The 19,141-nt window shown below is 38.1% G+C and overlaps 1 protein-coding gene across 1 annotated transcript; it reads left to right on the forward strand.

Annotated features, from left to right (window-relative positions):
• Window positions 1-13,418: 13,418 nt before the first annotated feature.
• LOC113063115 (Krueppel-like factor 11) lies at window positions 13,419-17,034 on the forward strand. Its single transcript, XM_026233296.1, has 4 exons — window positions 13,419-13,593; window positions 14,523-14,768; window positions 15,357-16,227; window positions 16,318-17,034. Exons 1-4 carry the CDS (start codon window positions 13,564-13,566, stop codon window positions 16,602-16,604), a joined length of 1,434 nt encoding a protein of 477 aa, XP_026089081.1. The 5' UTR covers window positions 13,419-13,563; the 3' UTR covers window positions 16,605-17,034.
• The last annotated feature ends 2,107 nt before the right edge of the window (window positions 17,035-19,141 follow it).

Genomic DNA, 19,141 nt, shown 5'->3' on the forward strand with positions numbered 1-19,141 from the left:
TCCATATTAGGGCTTTCTGTACAATCTTACATCTCTCTTTCTTTGACTCTTCAGTGCCAATTCTCAAAACCAGTTAAAACACACCACACACACATTTTATATAGGCCAGACTACAGCCGAACAGACCCGAACAAGTCCTAGATTATATATTTTTCACACCATTCAACTTTCAAAATTGTTTTATTAAGTTCTTGTCGAAAGTTTTTTTTTTTCAGTAATCCTGTTGAACACACTGTATACTTCTACACAGCCTCATTTTCTTTCCTGTCAAAATATGGTGCTCCTCTAACTAAAGTTTGTAGGTGGCATTTTGCTATGTATTTTTTTTTTTTTTTTTGGCTTAACTGATACTCAAACTTTATATCTTTATATTTATAGTCACTTAGCTATTCCGTTTCTAATAAAATATATATTTTTTAGAAACTTGTTTCATAGGCCATCGGACATGTTATTTTTCCACAGTAAGTGGTTCCCGTTTTGTTTTAAATGTTATCGTAAATTTAGATTAAAATCCAGGGCAAGTTTATTGATGAATTACACCAGGAAAGTGAATCACCCTCCTCAGCGCCTGAAGGAGTCAGCTGAATTTCAAAGGTCATCCCAGGACACTGGGAAATGCCTCATTCCTTTCTGCTGACCACAGAATATCCTAATGGGGCTGGCAGAGTAATGTCAGTCAATCACTGATCATGTCCTGAAGGCCATATTGCTGTTGTGGGGAAGAAGGAAAGTTCTGAGTCTTTTGTTTGGAGAGAAGCAGGAATAAACAGCTGTCTGTTAAGTGTTAAGCTTACTGCACATATTGTGTAGGCGAATGTACGGCACAGTCATAGTGACTTCTGCTGTCCTCTAAACATATGACTGTCTAGAGTATTTCTGAAAAAAGGGAAATATGTGCAGCTTTTATCACCATAGCGATGACAGGCTGAGTAAACAGTGGGTCTGCTGACAGGCTACCGCAGCTAATGATGGCAATGAGGTCATTTGTTCCGAAGTAATGAGAGGAACTCAAATCTGGTCTGTATGTGTAGCCTCCCCCATAGATGGAGTGAAAATTACCTGTGAGTGTGTAATCTAATGCTATATCCTGCTGTGCTATATACCTTATTTTTTAAAATAAGAGCCTCTGCGGTCATTTGTAAATTGAACGTATGGGGTTTCCGGTGTCATGCGCTTCCAGTTATTTTTAGCTGTACATAACATCTCATTTCGTTTACTGCACTTTGTCATTCTTCTAGTTATTTAAATATAGTGGCTAATCAGAATTTCCAAAGAAAACAAAAAATCTTAGTTCCACGTTGCAAAATAAAGTAGATAGAGTAGATTCTGTTAAGAAATATAGATCCTGCAGTCTATTTACAGACCAGTAAATACAGTATTGTTCAAAATAATAGCAGTACAATGTGACTAACCAGAATAATCAAGGTTTTTCGTATATTTTTTTATTGCTACGTGGCAAACAAGTTACCAGTAGGTTCAGTAGATTGTCAGAAAACAAATGAGACCCAGCATTCATGATATGCACGCTCTTAAGGCTGTGCAATTGGGCAATTAGTTGAATTAGTTGAAAGGGGTGTGTTCAAAAAAATAGCAGTGTGGCATTCAATCACTGAGGTCATCAATTTTGTGAAGAAACAGGTGTGAATCAGGTGGCCCCTATTTAAGGATGAAGCCAACACTTGTTGAACATGCATTTGAAAGCTGAGGAAAATGGGTCGTTCAAGACATTGTTCAGAAGAACAGCGTACTTTGATTAAAAAGTTGATTAGAGAGGGGAAAACCTATAAAGAGGTGCAAAAAATGATAGGCTGTTCAGCTAAAATGATCTCCAATGCCTTAAAATGGAGAGCAAAACCAGAGAGACGTGGAAGAAAACGGAAGACAACCATCAAAATGGATAGAAGAATAACCAGAATGGCAAAGGCTCAGCCAATGATCACCTCCAGGATGATCAAAGACAGTCTGGAGTTACCTGTAAGTACTGTGACAGTTAGAAGACGTCTGTGTGAAGCTAATCTATTTTCAAGAATCCCCCGCAAAGTCCCTCTGTTAAAAAAAAGGCATGTGCAGAAGAGGTTACAATTTGCCAAAGAACACATCAACTGGCCTAAAGAGAAATGGAGGAACATTTTGTGGACTGATGAGAGTAAAATTGTTCTTTTTGGGTCCAAGGGCCACAGGCAGTTTGTGAGACGACCCCCAAACTCTGAATTCAAGCCACAGTACACAGTGAAGACAGTGAAGCATGGAGGTGCAAGCATCATGATATGGGCATGTTTCTCCTACTATGGTGTTGGGCCTATTTATCGCATACCAGGGATCATGGATCAGTTTGCATATGTTAAAATACTTGAAGAGGTCATGTTGCCCTATGCTGAAGAGGACATGCCCTTGAAATGGTTGTTTCAACAAGACAATGACCCAAAACACACTAGTAAACGGGCAAAGTCTTGGTTCCAAGCCAACAAAATTAATGTTATGGAGTGGCCAGCCCAATCTCCAGACCTTAATCCAATTGAGAACTTGTGGGGTGATATCAAAAATGCTGTTTCTGAAGCAAAACCAAGAAATGTGAATGAATTGTGGAATGTTGTTAAAGAATCATGGAGTGGAATAACAGCTGAGAGGTGCCACAAGTTGGTTGACTCCATGCCACACAGATGTCAAGCAGTTTTAAAAAACTGTGGTCATACAACTAAATATTAGTTTAGTGATTCACAGGATTGCTAAATCCCAGAAAAAAAAAATGTTTGTACAAAATAGTTTTGAGTTTGTACAGTCAAAGGTAGACACTGCTATTTTTTTGAAACACACCCCTTTCAACTAATTGCCCAATTGCACAGCCTTAAGAGCGTGCATATCATGAATGCTGGGTCTTGTTTGTTTTCTGACAATCTACTGAACCTACTGGTAACTTGTTTGCCACGTAGCAATAAAAAATATACTAAAAACCTTGATTATTCTGGTTAGTCACATTGTACTGCTATTATTTTGAACAATACTGTAGCTCTAAAGATTTTAGTGCTCAAAGGAAACACAAGAAATATAGGCCGGGTCAGACTGGGTGTAGAATGTTCTGGATTGAATATAAAGAAACAATAATGCTAAAATTGTGAACCTGATCATGTAACTTTTAGATAATTTGCTCATCATTGCAAGAACAATGTTACTTTATTGAACAATCTGACTTGTATGTAAAAGGCTATTTTAAAGCTTCAAAAACATATTCAACTTTGAAGCATCAGGTTGATTCCTCATGACCTTTCTAATGAAAATTGTTTTACTCTCATCAATCCTTTGTAAAAACATGAATGCGATCTTTTGCTGTATTTTCTACTATGTGTTTTTGCTGTGGTCGAACAGACAGAAGCATGAATGTCACTACAAAGACTAATAGTTATTTTTATGAAATTTGCAACTTTGTGATCCAATAAACAAGTTAATGCCGCAATAAATTTTATTGGAGTTTTGGGACCCCAAACATTGGTTCTCAAATGTGCCTCTGTGTATTAACCCATACTTAACATAGGTAAATTCAAATCGTCTTATTAATGTGTAACATTTAATTGCTTCCAGTAAAAACGATGGTCGACCCAGAGCCCACAGAACATCTGCTCCTTCGTGGGCGCATAATTCTAACAGTTCTGAGTCTTGACAGCCTCTTTGAGATGAGAACTGTGCACGGTGCACACACTCTCATCTTTGATTATGCATGAGCTGCCCCCTCCGTTTGCTCCGGCTGCCACTACGTGGTGCGGTTGCCTTGGTAACCGCCAGGACGCAGACCTGAGGTGGGCAACAATAGGATTTTCCATGTGTGTAGTGTGTGTGAGAGCGAGTGAATATTTCACTGCCTTCATCTCAGCATATAACTGTATTTGATGCCGGAAAGAATCTGTACAGCTGAATCAAGAATTTAATTATAGATTCAATATTTTTGTTATGTGGAGGGGTTGGGATGAACTCAGATGCAGACAGGAAGTACCAAACACAGGATTTATTAAATACAAAAGGGGAAAACAAAACCCACAAGGGGAAAAACAAAGACTAGGGTAGACACTAAATAACTTTACAAGACACGATAAACAAAGACTCTGAACACTAACTACAAATAAACACTCACGGTTACACAAAGACTTCTTAAAGGGGGTTACAAGGATAAACTCTCTCTCACAAGGCTGACATGTAGAAACACATATGTGGAACAATGAACCGACGAAAGACAGAGCAAACTAGGGGATCTAAATAGGGGAACTAATTAACAGGTGGTACAGATAAGGCAATCATGACAAGACTAGGATAACAAGGGGGGCGGGGCAAGGGAACGAGACAACGCAAGCACATGGCCCAAAGACAAGGCCATGTGCTTGTACACAAAACATGGGTCTGTCATGATCCTGCCTCAAGACTAGATAAAAGTCAGGACATGAAGGCAGAATCATGACAATTTTAGTTTAATTTAATAATGCATATACATTATTAGTTAATTAGTTAAACAGCAATGTGTAAATAGAATGCTTTAGTATGTCAATACAATATTCAGAGAATTTGACTGACCATGGTTGTTTGTCTTTAGATGTGTGGTTCAACATATTGGATTATTCTCCTCTTTGGCTTTCCCTTCACTAAAGTGATTGCATCACACCAGCCTTCATCCTAACTTAAAAAAAGAATGGTTCCTATCAAGAAAGGCTGATTTTGTGGCTAAAAAGAACAATCATGTCAGTTCAAGGTGGTTTATGCTGGTTTGGTGCTGATCTAGTTCGTGGACCATGTTGTTCACCAGTAAAAACCATACAGTCTATGGTAAAAACATATTTATGATGAAGCTGGTTGACCACTTAAGGGAGGTTAACAGTGATGTATAAAATTGTGATTATTTTCACTACATTTCTTAACTGAAATCTTTTTACTTTTTTTCTGTAGTTGTGAATTGCTATTTTCTTGAATTGTTTTGCATGATCATTCTGGCAGCATTTCAGCAGTAAATAGTTGTGTACAGCATTTTCTCTCTGCTTTTTAGAATCAGAAGAATGAATGACCCTTTTGAGTCGGTTGTTCTTATTTGAACTGATCAAACATGTTTGAGATCGGAACAGTTCCATGTCATATATGATAGTAGATAACGCTTAAAGGTTAGGTTTTTATTAATTTTCCAGTGAATTTTCCACTGAACTGATTGACCGGTTACATCAAACTAGGCCTACCTCAAGCATGGTGTGCGTATATACTTAAGTGTTACATCAAGGCTAAGTATTATATATGGTAGTTAATATTGTTTCATAGGGTTTAATTGCAAAAAACAACAACAACAAAAAAGTCTCTCCTTCTACTGTCTGGTGCAGCTCACAGCAAGCAATGGCTGGTTTTGGCCAACCTCAGCTGCCATGAACAGCAGGAAGCACAGTCGTGATGGGAAAGTCAGTGAGAGCATGTAATATTTATACCAGAGAAGAACCAAGTGAGCAAGACTTTTCAGAAATAATTTCTGTTCGCCCACAGCTTCCCACAGTCTCTATCCACACCATGCGACGTCTGTGGAAAGGAAAGTAGGGATGTAAAACATGCCATACTGGAGGAAGAGGAGTCCGCTGTGTTTCAGTGTGAAGAATAATCCCCACACCTGCAGTTTACTGACTGTTCCTAATTTCCATTGGCAACAATGCTGTGTTTTGCATAGAGAACATGAGAGAAAGCATGGAAGGCAGCAAACCATGAAATTGGCCTAGTGGTGAAAGAAGCAGCTTTCTTCAAAGACGATGAGAGGAGGATGGGATGGAGAGGAAAAAAACCCTCACATATATGCACACAAACACACACTGACACAAAATGTAATATTGCACAAAAAAATCTACCTTGAATTTGTCTAGCACAAAATGTAAAAAAAAATGCTCTTCATTTTAAACTTAAAATGCATCTTCTGGACAGATTCATGAAGAAGTTATAAAAATGTTGTACTTATAGATGGCAGAAGGAATGTCATAACATTTTTTGATTAGAATACTGCTGTAAATTTACTTTGTATGCTAAGAGGCCCTTGATGTGAGGCATCTCCTTTTACTTTTGACAATGTCATAACAGTAAAACAGGTGACGATAGTTTAATATCTGTCGTTTTGGAATGAGGAAAGCAATGGAATGAAAGCGAATTCTGTTCAGGAAGAAATTTTTGGGGGAGCATATAGTTCAGTTAGGGAGTAGCACAATGTTGTTTAAACCCAACGGTATTGACAGCATCTTGGACTTGTACGCCATCTAGTGTCTATTGTCCATCAGAATCAGAAAGAGCTTTATTGCCACAAGGAATTCGTCTTGGTGTCAGGAGCTTCCAGTACAGAAATTACAGGAATAGTGCAAACATATATAATTAAAGTGAATAAACTGAAATAACAAACTAATAATAAAGATAATAGACAATTAATTAAAATATATTATGGTAATAAAATATAGAGAAAAAGAAAATATCAATAGACAGAATTGTGAATGTACATTTGTGCCATTTACAGATGAGAAGTTTTGATAAGTTATTCACAGATGTACAGTCCTGAGATGTGTTATGTATTGTTCAGGTGGAATATGGTCCGGGGGGAAAGGTTGTTCTTATGACAGATAAAGTGGCAGTGTTTTATTGGCTTAGCAAAGAATATTATTAATAAGAAATATATAACATATAAAATAAAAATATATAAAATAATGAGATAATTTAATTATTTATTAAATGTATTAAGTCATATATTTATTTTATATACAATACAAACAATATATAAATAATAATAAACTATACAAATGAAAAAAGTTTAACAGAATAAGGGATATTAACAGTAGTAAAATAACCTAAAGGTTTACAACTAATTTTATATTCGTGACATACAATGTTGGCTGCTCTGAAAACAAACAGAACTCTATGTGCGCATGATTTTATATGGAAGTTTTCAGCAGCTCGTGTTAAACTTGTGGCTGAACAACTTAATGTGAGTTTCTGCATTAGTTCGTTTTGTTTGGTGATCTGCTGTGACTGGGGAGTGTCAGATGAGGGTCACTTCTTCTGCAAGAGCTGAGACAATGTGATCGAGGTTGTACAAATTCTCATTGTTAGTGCAGTAATTCTCATTGTAAATACAGCCTCTGGCCCTTATACATTAATGCAAGTGACTAGAAAATTAATGGAAGAAAATTTTAATTAATTTGTTGTAAGGGGATGCCATTAATTGCACTTAATGCAATTAATTATGCATTATACATTTAACAAATCGTGCCATATATTTTCACATCTTCCTCTGGAAAACGAGGGAGGTGGTGGATGTAAACACCCTTCATAGTGAACACAGCAGGATTTCAGAAATAACAAAAAGACCCAAAAAGAAGAGACCAGGTCAGTCTTAGTGTTTGCCTGAAGTTTGAGGATGTCAGTTTAGTGTCACGGTGTTATTGATGACACAAAAAGTATCTCTCTAAAATAATTATCACATTTTGTTTTGACAGACAGAAGTTTTGTGCAATTTCTGAAAGAGATACCTGCAAGCTTTCACCAGAAATCCAGTGTACACTCCAAGGTTTTAAGTTTCATTTTGAATTTAAAGGGGTGGATTAATGTAGTGTATAAATAATCACCATCGTTCTGGTCTGTCTGTTTGAGGTATTTTAGTATTGTTTTTCGTTTATTAATAATATAAAATTTACAAGTGACATAAGGCGGGATGTTTATTACCTTAAATCAGGGGTCTCCAGCCCTGCTCCTGGAGAGCTACCGTCCTGCAGATTTCAGCTCCAACCCTAATCAAGGTGTTCAGGGCTACTTGATGATTACAGACAGGTGTGTTGGAGCAGGGTTGGAACTGAAGTCTGCAGGATTGTAACTCTCCAGGAGCAGGGTTGCAACATGTATTTATATGCTTTTCAGTTTTCAGGTTAAAAATTGGTTTGATGTTGTACAGCCCGTCTTGCAAGCCAGAAAGAGGGAGGAACGAGAAGAAGCCCAGTAAGACTAAACTGTTGTAATAGTTTCCATGGTTTTTATTGAAAACTCTTTTACTACAACCGTTTTCGTTCTGCACTTTCAGACAGCAATGGGGAACCACTAAGCCTTTCATTACATCTTCAAAGTGCAAGTGCTTGATCTTTGATGTCTGGCCACATCTCAGTACTGTATCTCTGTATGTCATCCACGGTATACCTTCACTTCCCCAGGCATTGCTAAACATCTGGCGCACAAATTTCAGAAATTTACTGACTGCACCGGAAAAATCGTCTTATTTAACAAACCCTCATGCCAGCTTTCGCTTCAGCTAGGAAAAAAAGAGAAGGGTTCAGATGGACCCAGTATGAATCATTATATTTAGATAAAAAAAATACTTACATTGATTGTAGCTACACAGATGAACCAACAGGGGGCGTAATGCATTGATTGATTGCTTCTTTTGTCCTGCAGCCCACAAATATTTTGTCAGTTATTTGTGTGAGCAAAACTGACAGTTTTAGAAAATGTAAAGTTATTCTACTGGGTCTTTCTACAGCCTGGGGGTTTTGTGTCTAGTAGTCTTCTTTGTTTGTTGCAGCATTTTGTCCCAGATGAAGGGTCATACTTTAGCCTGTAAATCCAGCAGGGCAAGAGTGATTGAGGGATGAAGAAGTTTAGTTCTAGTTCTAGTTCTTTTATTTATAAAGCACATTTAAAACAATCACATGACTGACCAAAGTGCTGTACAACATACAGATCATAGATAAAATAAAATATGCTACATTACACAACAGTTAATATGCAAATGCTTCAGAAAACAAGTGAGTTTTCAGAAGCGATTTAAAAACCAATAAAGATGGAGCAGCTCTAAGGGGGGCTGGCAAGCTGTTCCACAGTCTAGGGCCCATCACTGAGAAAGCTCTATCTCCTCTACGTTTCAGCCTAGTAGAGGGAACCAATAGTAGGTTTTGATTACTAGACCTTAAATCTCTGGAAGGGTTGTAAGGGTGCAGCAATTCGGATAGGTAATGTGGAGCAAGATTATGCAAACATTTACAAACAAATAAGAGTATTTTAAAATGGATCCTAGAGTTAACAGGAAGCCAATGAAGTGCTCGCAGAAGGGGGGTGGCAGAATCATATTTGCGGCCTTTTTTTAGAAATTTGGCTGCTGCGTTTTGGACCAATTGTAAACGAGCTACTTGGGACTTTGAGATGCCATAATACAAAGAGTTGCAATAGTCCAATCGAGAAGTGATAAACGCATGAACAGCTATCTCAAGAGGTTTTTCAGGCAGATAGTGTTTAATTTTAGTGAGTAAGCGAAGCTGGAAAAAGCTAGAGGCAACAACTGAGGAAAAGTTTGAGAAAGATGGAGCTATGGGGACTGAGTCGGAGGGGAAACCAGGACAGAGAGTCTGTGTGGTGTCAAGACTGTTTCTCTGGCACTTTTCTCCAGCCAAACCAGCTGACTGTGTGTGTGCATGTAAACTCCATCCACATGCTTCCTGAAAAAAAAAAAAAAAAAAAAAAAAAACCTGACATGTACAAACATGTACAGACATGCATAGAAACTTCGTTTCCAGTGAAACAACTTACCCGGCATACTTTTCACTGTTGTTTCCCTTCTCACGTGTAGAGGGGCCGTCTGCAGAGTTTTCCTGGCATGATTTCTGTTTGGGCTCTCCCAAACAGACAGCAATATTTTTGAGCTGCACACATTACATGGTGCCAAATGGAAAACACTCGGCCTGGAGATTGCACTGCACGAGCAGATTTTAACCTTGACTAACTGACCCTGGTTTGTGTACACACAGATAAACACGGAAGAAAACAGCACCAGCAACATGGCTTTAAAAAAAGTTTAAGAAATTGAGTGAATTTTTTCAGAACAGATCATCATGCAAACAGCCTGCAGCACTAATTTCTTCCCAAGGGTTTCAAATAAACAGCTCCTGTTTAACTTGTTGTTTTGCTTCATTCCCATTCAACTCCTCACATTTGTTTTCATGACAAAATTTGGTTTGGGGATCGGACCCTGTGTTGTGTGTGACCCTCTGTTGTGGATCATGTAGTGTCACTGATGTGAACACCACAACTTCAAGACAGCACAGCAATCTGCCGACATTTAAAGTCGTGTAGTTTGAACTAGGCCTTGTCAGTATTTGTTGACATTTGATGCTGAAGTTTAGCTTGACAGATTTGTCTGTGTCTAGCAATATTAAGTCCTCCGGTTTACATTTTCTCACTGTTAGTTAAACCAAGAGGACACACCATCTCCAGTTGTTTAGTTAGTAGTTGCTAGTAAACTGGTCGGTTAGTGAATGTGCATGTATGTTTTTTGCACTGTTGCATATTCCTTACAGGGTGGTGTGAATATTGTGAAACTTTTTCCATCCTTCTGTGTGAGTCGTGGGTGTGGAGGCAAACAGTTTGCTCTTACAGTTTCAACTCATGTGACCGTGCCTCTGAATTCATATAACTTATAGTCAAAATGCTGAGTAGTGTGTCTCATTCCAGGACAGAAGTTGTGAGAACACAGCAGCAACGTAAGATGCTCTTACTTCAGTTTATAATGTTCATTTATAAATGATCATTTATTTTCTAGAGAGCAGGATGCAGAAGATTTGGGCTAAGCAACCCGGAAAGCATGTTGCATCTCAGAGGTTAAAAGCACGCCCGCCCTTTTTGGATGACCTACTTTTTAAGAACCCCACCTATCTGAGCTCGAGTCATTCAGTTCAGACGCTCTGCAGTAGCACATGGATCGAGCCCCAAACTTTCAACTGTTTTCAACTGTTTTTCCACCGTAGCCAAAGCAGACAGCACATCTGCCACCCAACCCTCCTCATATAGCCTGTGTGTTTGCATGCCCTGTTTGGCCTCTCTCTTTCACACACAGACACACAAACTCTGTTTCTTCTGGACCGCCGCCTAACCCTCATGGCCTCACTACCCTCCCAAGATTCCACCATCTCTGGGTTCAAACAGCTCATAACATCCATCCAACAATGATGAAGAATCTAGAGTCTAGAAGTTTATTATTATTATTTTATTTTTATTTAAACTAATCTGTTAGACTGCAAAAGTTGGTTGTTTGGGATCTGAAAATATTTGCATGTTCTCAGCTTCATTTTAAATGAGTGTGCAAAGCAATCAAAGGTTGTATGTCTTTTATAGATGTCCAAAATTGTATATAGAATTGTATTCCTCATTGTCTTTTGACACTCTCTTGTGAAGAAACTGCCAAAAGACTTCACCTTCACCACCCTTACAACCAGCCAAAATCTTTATTCCTATGCAATTCAATGCACAAGGAAGTAAGCAGAATCATGCAGTGCAGAGGATTTTTTTTTTTTTTCTGTTTTTCTGTCACATAATGAAATGGAAAACACATGACTAATTCAAGTACATTTTCCATTTAGTCACTTGTATTTTATGCAGACCATTTAGTTTTAGTTCTGAAAATGTTAATGTAACTTGAAAAACAAACTAGGGGTAGAACAGGGGTGTAAAAGGCAACATCTGGTTTTGCTTTGTAACTGTTACATTTTGAAGAATAATGTTCTTACTTTACTCTCACGTACTTTTGAAAAATAGTGTATGTGGATATATATTTTTATTAGAATGATGACTGCTTCCTGTAAAAACATTTGAGTGTTTAAAAGAAACAATTTTATATTGATTCCTTTGTTGATTTTTTTTAAGGCAACTGTTAACATTGTTACATTAAATAAATATATTTATATTATAAAAAAAGGTAAGACATAAAAAGTATTCGGAATATAAGGAGCTAACCCCCACTATGACAGCTGAAACTGTCCAATGCTTGAGTGGAATCCACAGAAGTTTGGGGTCAGGGTAAGAATGTTGCCTTCTACACCCCTATAAAGAAATGTGTTTCTCTAACAAAAATTCTCTTTAGTTGTCTGAGTTTTGTGATGTGTGAGTTTTCCACTTATAAAAGTAAATCTGTGCCATTGGATTACCAAATATGATCAAATCTGTGGGAGAAACGTTCAGTCTTTGTCAAAGTTGCTGAACCTCCTGTATATTTATATATAATTAAATATTGCTGTTTAATAGCACATTATAATATTTGTTCATGTGTCAATTATGTGTTTAGGACTCATTTTATATTATTGGCTCATCTTTGTGGAAAAAAAACTATCAAAGTGTTGCCCATTTATATTTTATACATTATAGAATGTCAACAATACATTTACTTTATTTCTTTAATTTCCATTCTGAAAATATTAATGATTCTTGAGATTTTTCCAAGGACACCAAATGCTTCCCTCAGCTGTACGACACATCACAGACAGAGAAATACAATCTCCTCTGTCTTTTTCACTTGATATCTGAATCTGTGAAGAGGAGGGAGAAACTGATGAAGCCTTTTGTCTGCTCAGCTCTGCTCACACAGACCTGCAAAATCACAGCAATGCTGCCTGCATGGACACACATTTAGGATGTATATGATTTGCACACACTTACACTTGTTCATACTAATATTTTTGGTGTAGGAACAGCTAATTATCACGACAGAAAAAACACAAAGAGAAATACATAAAGGTTATTGTAGCTACAACAAAGAGATGCAGCAGTCGTAGGCTCCGCCCTGGATCCTTTCACAGAAATCAGAGGTTCCTGAGTTCAGTTTAGTTCACTAAAACCAGGTAGCTATGTGTAAGCACGTGATGCGGAGATGTAATGATTTCCGGACCATGCTTGTGTCTTTGTGAGAAGACAAAGTTACAGGGGAAAAAAACATGCATCTTCTAAAAAAGTAACGGTTTTTATAATTTTTCTTAAAGTGTTTATTTTTGTTAAAAAGGCTAGATATTTGTATATGAAAATATGTATATGTATTATTTCGATATTATTATTACTATTGGTACTATTATTGTTGTTTCATTTTTAGTACGGCTATTATTTATTATTTCCATTGTAGGCTGTTTCTTTCATAAGCAGCATCTCACCGTGTCCCCGTTTCCCCTTTGTGAAGATTAATGACAACACTTTGAAGCAATAGAGTATATCCATAAAAAAATATTTCATATTTTATGTAAAATATATACTATACGGTTTCGCTTCTTTGTTTAAAATTGTTGGCTCGCGATACTTCATTGTGGACTCGTCTGTTCATTCAGTGGCTCGTCTGCGCATGCCAAACTCCACTGGCGCAGCTATCCAGACGCGTGCGAGTATCTCACGATTCCGCTCGTTCCCCGCGCCGACCTTTCCCCCAGTTCTCGAGCACCGAGTTCACCGGGTTTACTCTGACACCGCTGACTCCTCTGGAACGCCCCCCAACAGCCACGCACCCCGTTTCAGCCAATCAACGTGCGATCACGTACTGATCACGCGCTGCCTGTTTTTCCATTGGTCCATTCCTGCTACACCTTTGTTTTTGATTGGTAACATGTTACCACCCGCCAGAGTGCTCTGAATTTTGTTTCTGTTTTTTTTTTCTTTCTGTTGTTTTTTTTTGCGCTTCTGATTCATTCAGCTGAGGTTGAACCTTGCTGTAAAAAGTGGTTAGACTTATGTGCAGAGTCTTCGTATCACAGCTGTCTTCCCGTTGGTTTTCATAGACGTACACACATGCTGAATTTTACTTCTGACTCTGGCCGGGTGAGTTGATTATATTGCTGATGTGGTTTTATTGCTACTTTTAAGTTTTTGCGCATTGACCGACTAATGACATCCGCTTTTGCTTTAAGTTGCGACCCATGTAAAATAATTTAACGCTCATTGACGTAGAACAATTGACTTAGAACAGAGCAAAGCTTATAATTTCTGTTTACACACAACATATCTGATCTTCTTGACACTTGCAACGAGCAACATTATTTGTGTTCCATTGCTTTAATTAAATTAAGGCATGGCGAACAGTTTGCCGCAATCATTGTTGTGCATTTCCCTCCTGCATTAAGCTGCAGTGCTACTTTACGTTCAAACTGTTGTCATATATTTTTATTCTCTAGCGACCTTATTTGAACCCTGAACATAGTCGAGTTTGAACATTTTTCTCCTATTTCATTTTTGTATTCAATTGTCAGTTATTTTAGAATGCATTGTTTGTTTGTGTTCTTATAACAACGTTGTGCATTGTTTCTATCACGCTTTGTGTATCACAAGGGCTCCTTTATGCCGACAAGAGTAAGAGTAACCTTAATGCAATATGTCTTGATATGGTTTACCACACTTAGATGATACTTTTTCGTATAGCATACTCACATGGCGCTTTGGTTGGGTGCACGTCACTCTTAAATCTATATTTGGCAATGGGAGGTTCCCAGCAGCTCACAGTTAACGCTGTGCAGGCTCAGGGTGGGTGTAGTCGATGAGCTCTGGGGACCATTTTTTTTTGCTTATGAATGGCAAAAGCTATTTACAGCAGATGCATGACAAACATCGCCACTTTTATTGTGTATCATGCAATCACATTGAGCACATTTCATTATAATGGTATTGTCAATTCAACTTCAGTGTTATTGCAGTTCAGTAACCTGCCCAATCTGGCATTAAAATGATTAATGTACTTTTTTTCCAATCTGTAGTCCAGTCTTGTGGACATCTGTGAAGTGATGATGGAGAGAAACAGGCATGACAGTGAGAAGTCTTGCTCCTCCACTCTGGAATACAACGACCTGGAGGCTGCAGAGGCTTTGGTGTGCATGAGCTCCTGGATCCAGAGGACGCCCAAGCCTCGCCCACTGACGCCCACCTCAGACTCCTGTGATTCTCTCCCATTGCAATTAGAAATCAATGAGTCCCCTAAAGACCTAGTCTCCCTCTCATCACTGGTGAGTGACTCTTTAAAAAATTAAATAAATAAATGGTCTGTGTTCTAGTTCTTAGTGAGCATTATAAATAATATTTCTAAAAAAGGTTTGGGGATGCTGCAGAAGAGAAAGCTGTTTTGGCCTAAATAATTTTGAAAGAGAAGGTGTAGTGTTGTTAAATGCAGGAATACACTACATGACTTTTAAGATCAATTTTAAAACATTAGGCACCATACTCCTGGCAACTTTGAAAATGTAGCAGATAAAAACTGGACATCATATACTACCAGACTATCAAGTCATTACAAACACAACAGACCTTACACAGAAACTAGGAGATGCATTACAAATGAAAACAATATTTGTTTTAAAATTGGCTCAAAAATATGTTTGATATTCTTTAACTGGATGGACTTTTAGTCTTAGTTTGTGCCCATCACACATTATTTGATATGCTGTGAAATTGGTCAAATCTGATTGGCCTTTGCTGAATAGCATCAATTCGTCCGGACTTAAAATTGGGCCAAAAATCTGGGTACTAGTTGTGTAGTATTCTCCAGCCTTAAAGACGATTCTCAATGCTCAATGCAAATATCTTCTCTCCAACAGTGCATGACACCTCCCCATAGCCCAAGCTTTGCGGAAACTTCAGGCACAACGGTTCTGAGTACCTCAGTGGCCTGCTCAGGTCTCAAACCACATCCCAGACTATGCTCAGCCTTGACCAACAGGGCTGCATGTCACGTCAACTTGCATCCCAGCACCACAGTCCTGCTCAACCCATCTCTACCAGCAGAACAGCCCTCACTCCGCAGAGCCACCAGCGTCATACGGCACACTGCTGACAGATCAGTGGACCACAACATTCCATCTCTGACCACAGGGCAGGAGAAGCCATGGTCCTCAGAAATCCCTCTACATCACACAGAGTCAATTGCCAACCTCACAGCAGAACTGCAAAGTTGCAGTAGCCCAGGTGACACTGAAGAAATGGAAAGAACTTCCCCTTCTCCTCACTCCACGGGCACTGCTATCCCAACATCACAGCCAGCCATTCCCCAGACGCCCATATCCAGCCCACCAGTGCTCTGTCAGGTGTTTCCTGTTAACGGGCAGACTGGAATCATCTCCGCATTTGTTCAGACTCCAGTTCAGATGCAGGCCTTGGGATCGAAGCCCATTCTTCCACATTCTCAACCTCTTCTGGTGGGCTCACCTGTGGCTCAGGGCACTGTGATGTTTGTTGTTCCGCAGTCTCAGGTATCCCAATCCTCCACCTGCCAACAGAGCATTGTTACACTTGGAAACACAAAGCTCCTGCCCTTGGCACCCGCTCCAGTCTATGTGCCCTCAGGTCAGAGCAGTGGAGTGACACAATCGGACTTCTCGCGCAGGCGGAACTATGTCTGCAACTTCCAAGGATGCAAGAAGACTTACTTCAAAAGTTCCCACTTGAAGGCTCATTTGAGAACCCATACAGGTTTGTATCTATCTGGCAGACAATATGTTTTTGTTCTAGTAGGTTGCAACCATAAAACATGTTTCTTGATCATCTTCCTCTGTATCTCAGGTGAGAAGCCTTTCAGTTGCCATTGGGAAGGGTGTGACAAAAAATTTGCCCGTTCAGATGAACTCTCCAGGCATCGTCGGACACACACGGGTGAAAAGAAATTTGTCTGTCCTGTTTGTGAGCGCCGGTTCATGCGAAGCGACCACCTCACCAAGCATGCAAGACGTCATATGACAACCAAGAGGTCCACAGCTTGGCCTAACGAAGTTCTAGACATTAACAAAATGGCCACTTCCCAAGCACCATCTTCCATACCACTTAGTGTGCTTCTACCTGCATCAAACTAGGTCGAGACTTGGACCACTCACCTCAGGACAATATCCAACTGACCATTTAACAGGGGAAATACAAGAAAACCAAGGCTGCTACACATCCATGTATATAAAACAAAATGACATTGCACTGGATTTTTATTTTAATCATGGTTGTTTATAAGGAATTCTTGTTTACTTTTATATAAGTTATGTCTCCCTATGTATATTTACTCCCTTTGCCAAAGTCTTTACATCAGTTCATCTGTTACTTACTATTTACTGTTGTATAGTTGTATATGAATATCACTATCTATATGAATGTAATGTGTATTCAAATTTGCATTTAGTGTTGGTGTATGAATAAATGTTATTGATTTTACTTCTGTTAATTGGACAGTATTTCTGTATGCGATACTACCTGCAGTATTCCATATTATTTAATAATAAACCTTTGTAGTAAGAATATAGATTTTGTTTTATTGTTACCTCAATGTTTTTTTTTTTAGTTTTTTTTTTTTAGTTTGAGACCTCAGTCTTTTATTTTTTATTAAGTATTTAAAGCCATTACATACTGGCTGGACTTAAAATAAAAATAACACTTAATAAAAGCATTTAACTCAGAAATTACACAACAGAAAACATAACAGGCTGAAAAGCGTTATACAACGTGTAAAAACGTCGAAAAGGAAAACAAAGGAATCATTACATAGCCATGAAGTGGTGTGACGACACAGTTACACAACACCAGCTCAACATCAATTCTCAACCCTGTCACCCCACAGCACCCAGTAACAAACCTCGTCCAATCACATTGCTCCATTGTGGAACGGTTGGGGGCGCGACCAATCACAGAGGACGACGAGTTATAAATATGGCAACAGCAGCTTGACTGACAAGCCTTGGTATCCGCCCATTTGCCTTACTGACCGATATTTCCCAACGAAAAAAGAAACACAAAGAAAAACAAAATACATTATTTCTGCACTGAAAGTTGATGTAAAATACAGTTTTTCTATTTTAATGATGATTATCTAAACCAAAGTTAGATGTAAGAAAAATGGGTAAACTCGATGGCAGCCACGTGAACTGTCTTTTTTATCTTGTGGAAAACCAGTTTTATGCCATTTTCGCATTTGACCAGTAGTTGTTTGTCATGTATGAGGATGATAACCTTTTAACAACTTTTCGCAAATGTAGACGATTCATTTTAAATCTCTCGCAAACGGCATATTTTATTAAAGGTTAGGTGCGTCCCCTGCTGGTTTCGTTAGCAACGTATGCAGTTTTGTTTTATTGACACTGATTTCCACCAAGGGGTTGAGCGTACTATCGCATCTGGTTGTTTCATAGTAGCTCAAATAATTAATATCTTTATTTTAGGTTGGAATATTTTGTTCTGTATAATCATTCAGCCAAAAAAAACATAGAAAAAAACTATTACATTAATAACTAATCAAATAATGTAATCTGAGAGTAAAATAAAATATTATGAAGAAGAGATGTATGCAGCTTCTCAACATTCGCGTTTATGTGATTATTGTCATCCTGCCACTAGGGGCAGTATTTCAAAATCATGCTGTATTTATCCCAGGTAGTGACCTCTTGGGCGTTTTTATTGTTCTTTGTCGACTCCCGCGTCCTGAAAATGTTTTTGTTATGAAACTAAAAACGGATTTCAATGTTTTTGCAAAATACGTTTTTGACACAATTTGGGTTATTGTTTTCATAGTAGATTTTGAAATGAATCTCAAAGCTCGTAGGATCTGTGTTTTGGTTGGGTTGTTGTGAGCAACTGGCTTAAGGTAGTAGCTGATAGTTTGTTGTGGTGTAAAGTTTAATCACCAATAAAATACGTTATGCTTAGAATTTCTCTTTTTAAACACCTGTACTACGTTAGCGTTTTATATTAGTTAACGATGCCCAAAATGATCTTTGTGTTTGTGGACGAGAGAAAGAAGAAGAATATAAAAATATTACTTATAATACTTTCCTGCCACACCAATAGGATGCCTTTATGAAGGTAGTAAATTCAAAGATCACCTGCAGTTTTGTGTTCACCATTAAAAATTAATATTTCAGTTTTTCTGGATGATAGTACGGGTTATGTTTTTGTTATGATTGTTTACGCAAATCTGGCGCCAAACCATTGCTTCATTTCGGGAGGGTTTGTTTGGCTTGAATTTCTGGCTGCGACGTTGTAAAAGAAGAAAAACATATATTTTTGAAAATGAGTTTTTCCCTCATACAGCAGGGTCTTAATATTTATTGTGTTCTGAGGTATGTGGCATCTGTAACGTTATGTGACTGATAACCGCAGGAGTCGGTCTCGACTGGAGTGGTTTAATTGGCACTACATGTAATTTTCATTAACCTTATTCTGTTCAAAGGGAATTAAAAATGATGCCAACTTATTAATGTAAAGTGTAAACAGAAATATTATTACTAGGCTTGTATTACAAATAATATCTGTATATGTAAGGGTTTCTTGTGTGGGCTTTATACACTTTAGAATATTGTAAATTAAATATTTGTAATAATAATAATATATAGCTTTTGTTCCATATTGGCGC

The sequence above is a fragment of the Carassius auratus genome, chromosome 45 (assembly GCF_003368295.1).
Source record: "Carassius auratus strain Wakin chromosome 45, ASM336829v1, whole genome shotgun sequence".
Taxonomy (NCBI): domain Eukaryota; kingdom Metazoa; phylum Chordata; class Actinopteri; order Cypriniformes; family Cyprinidae; genus Carassius; species Carassius auratus.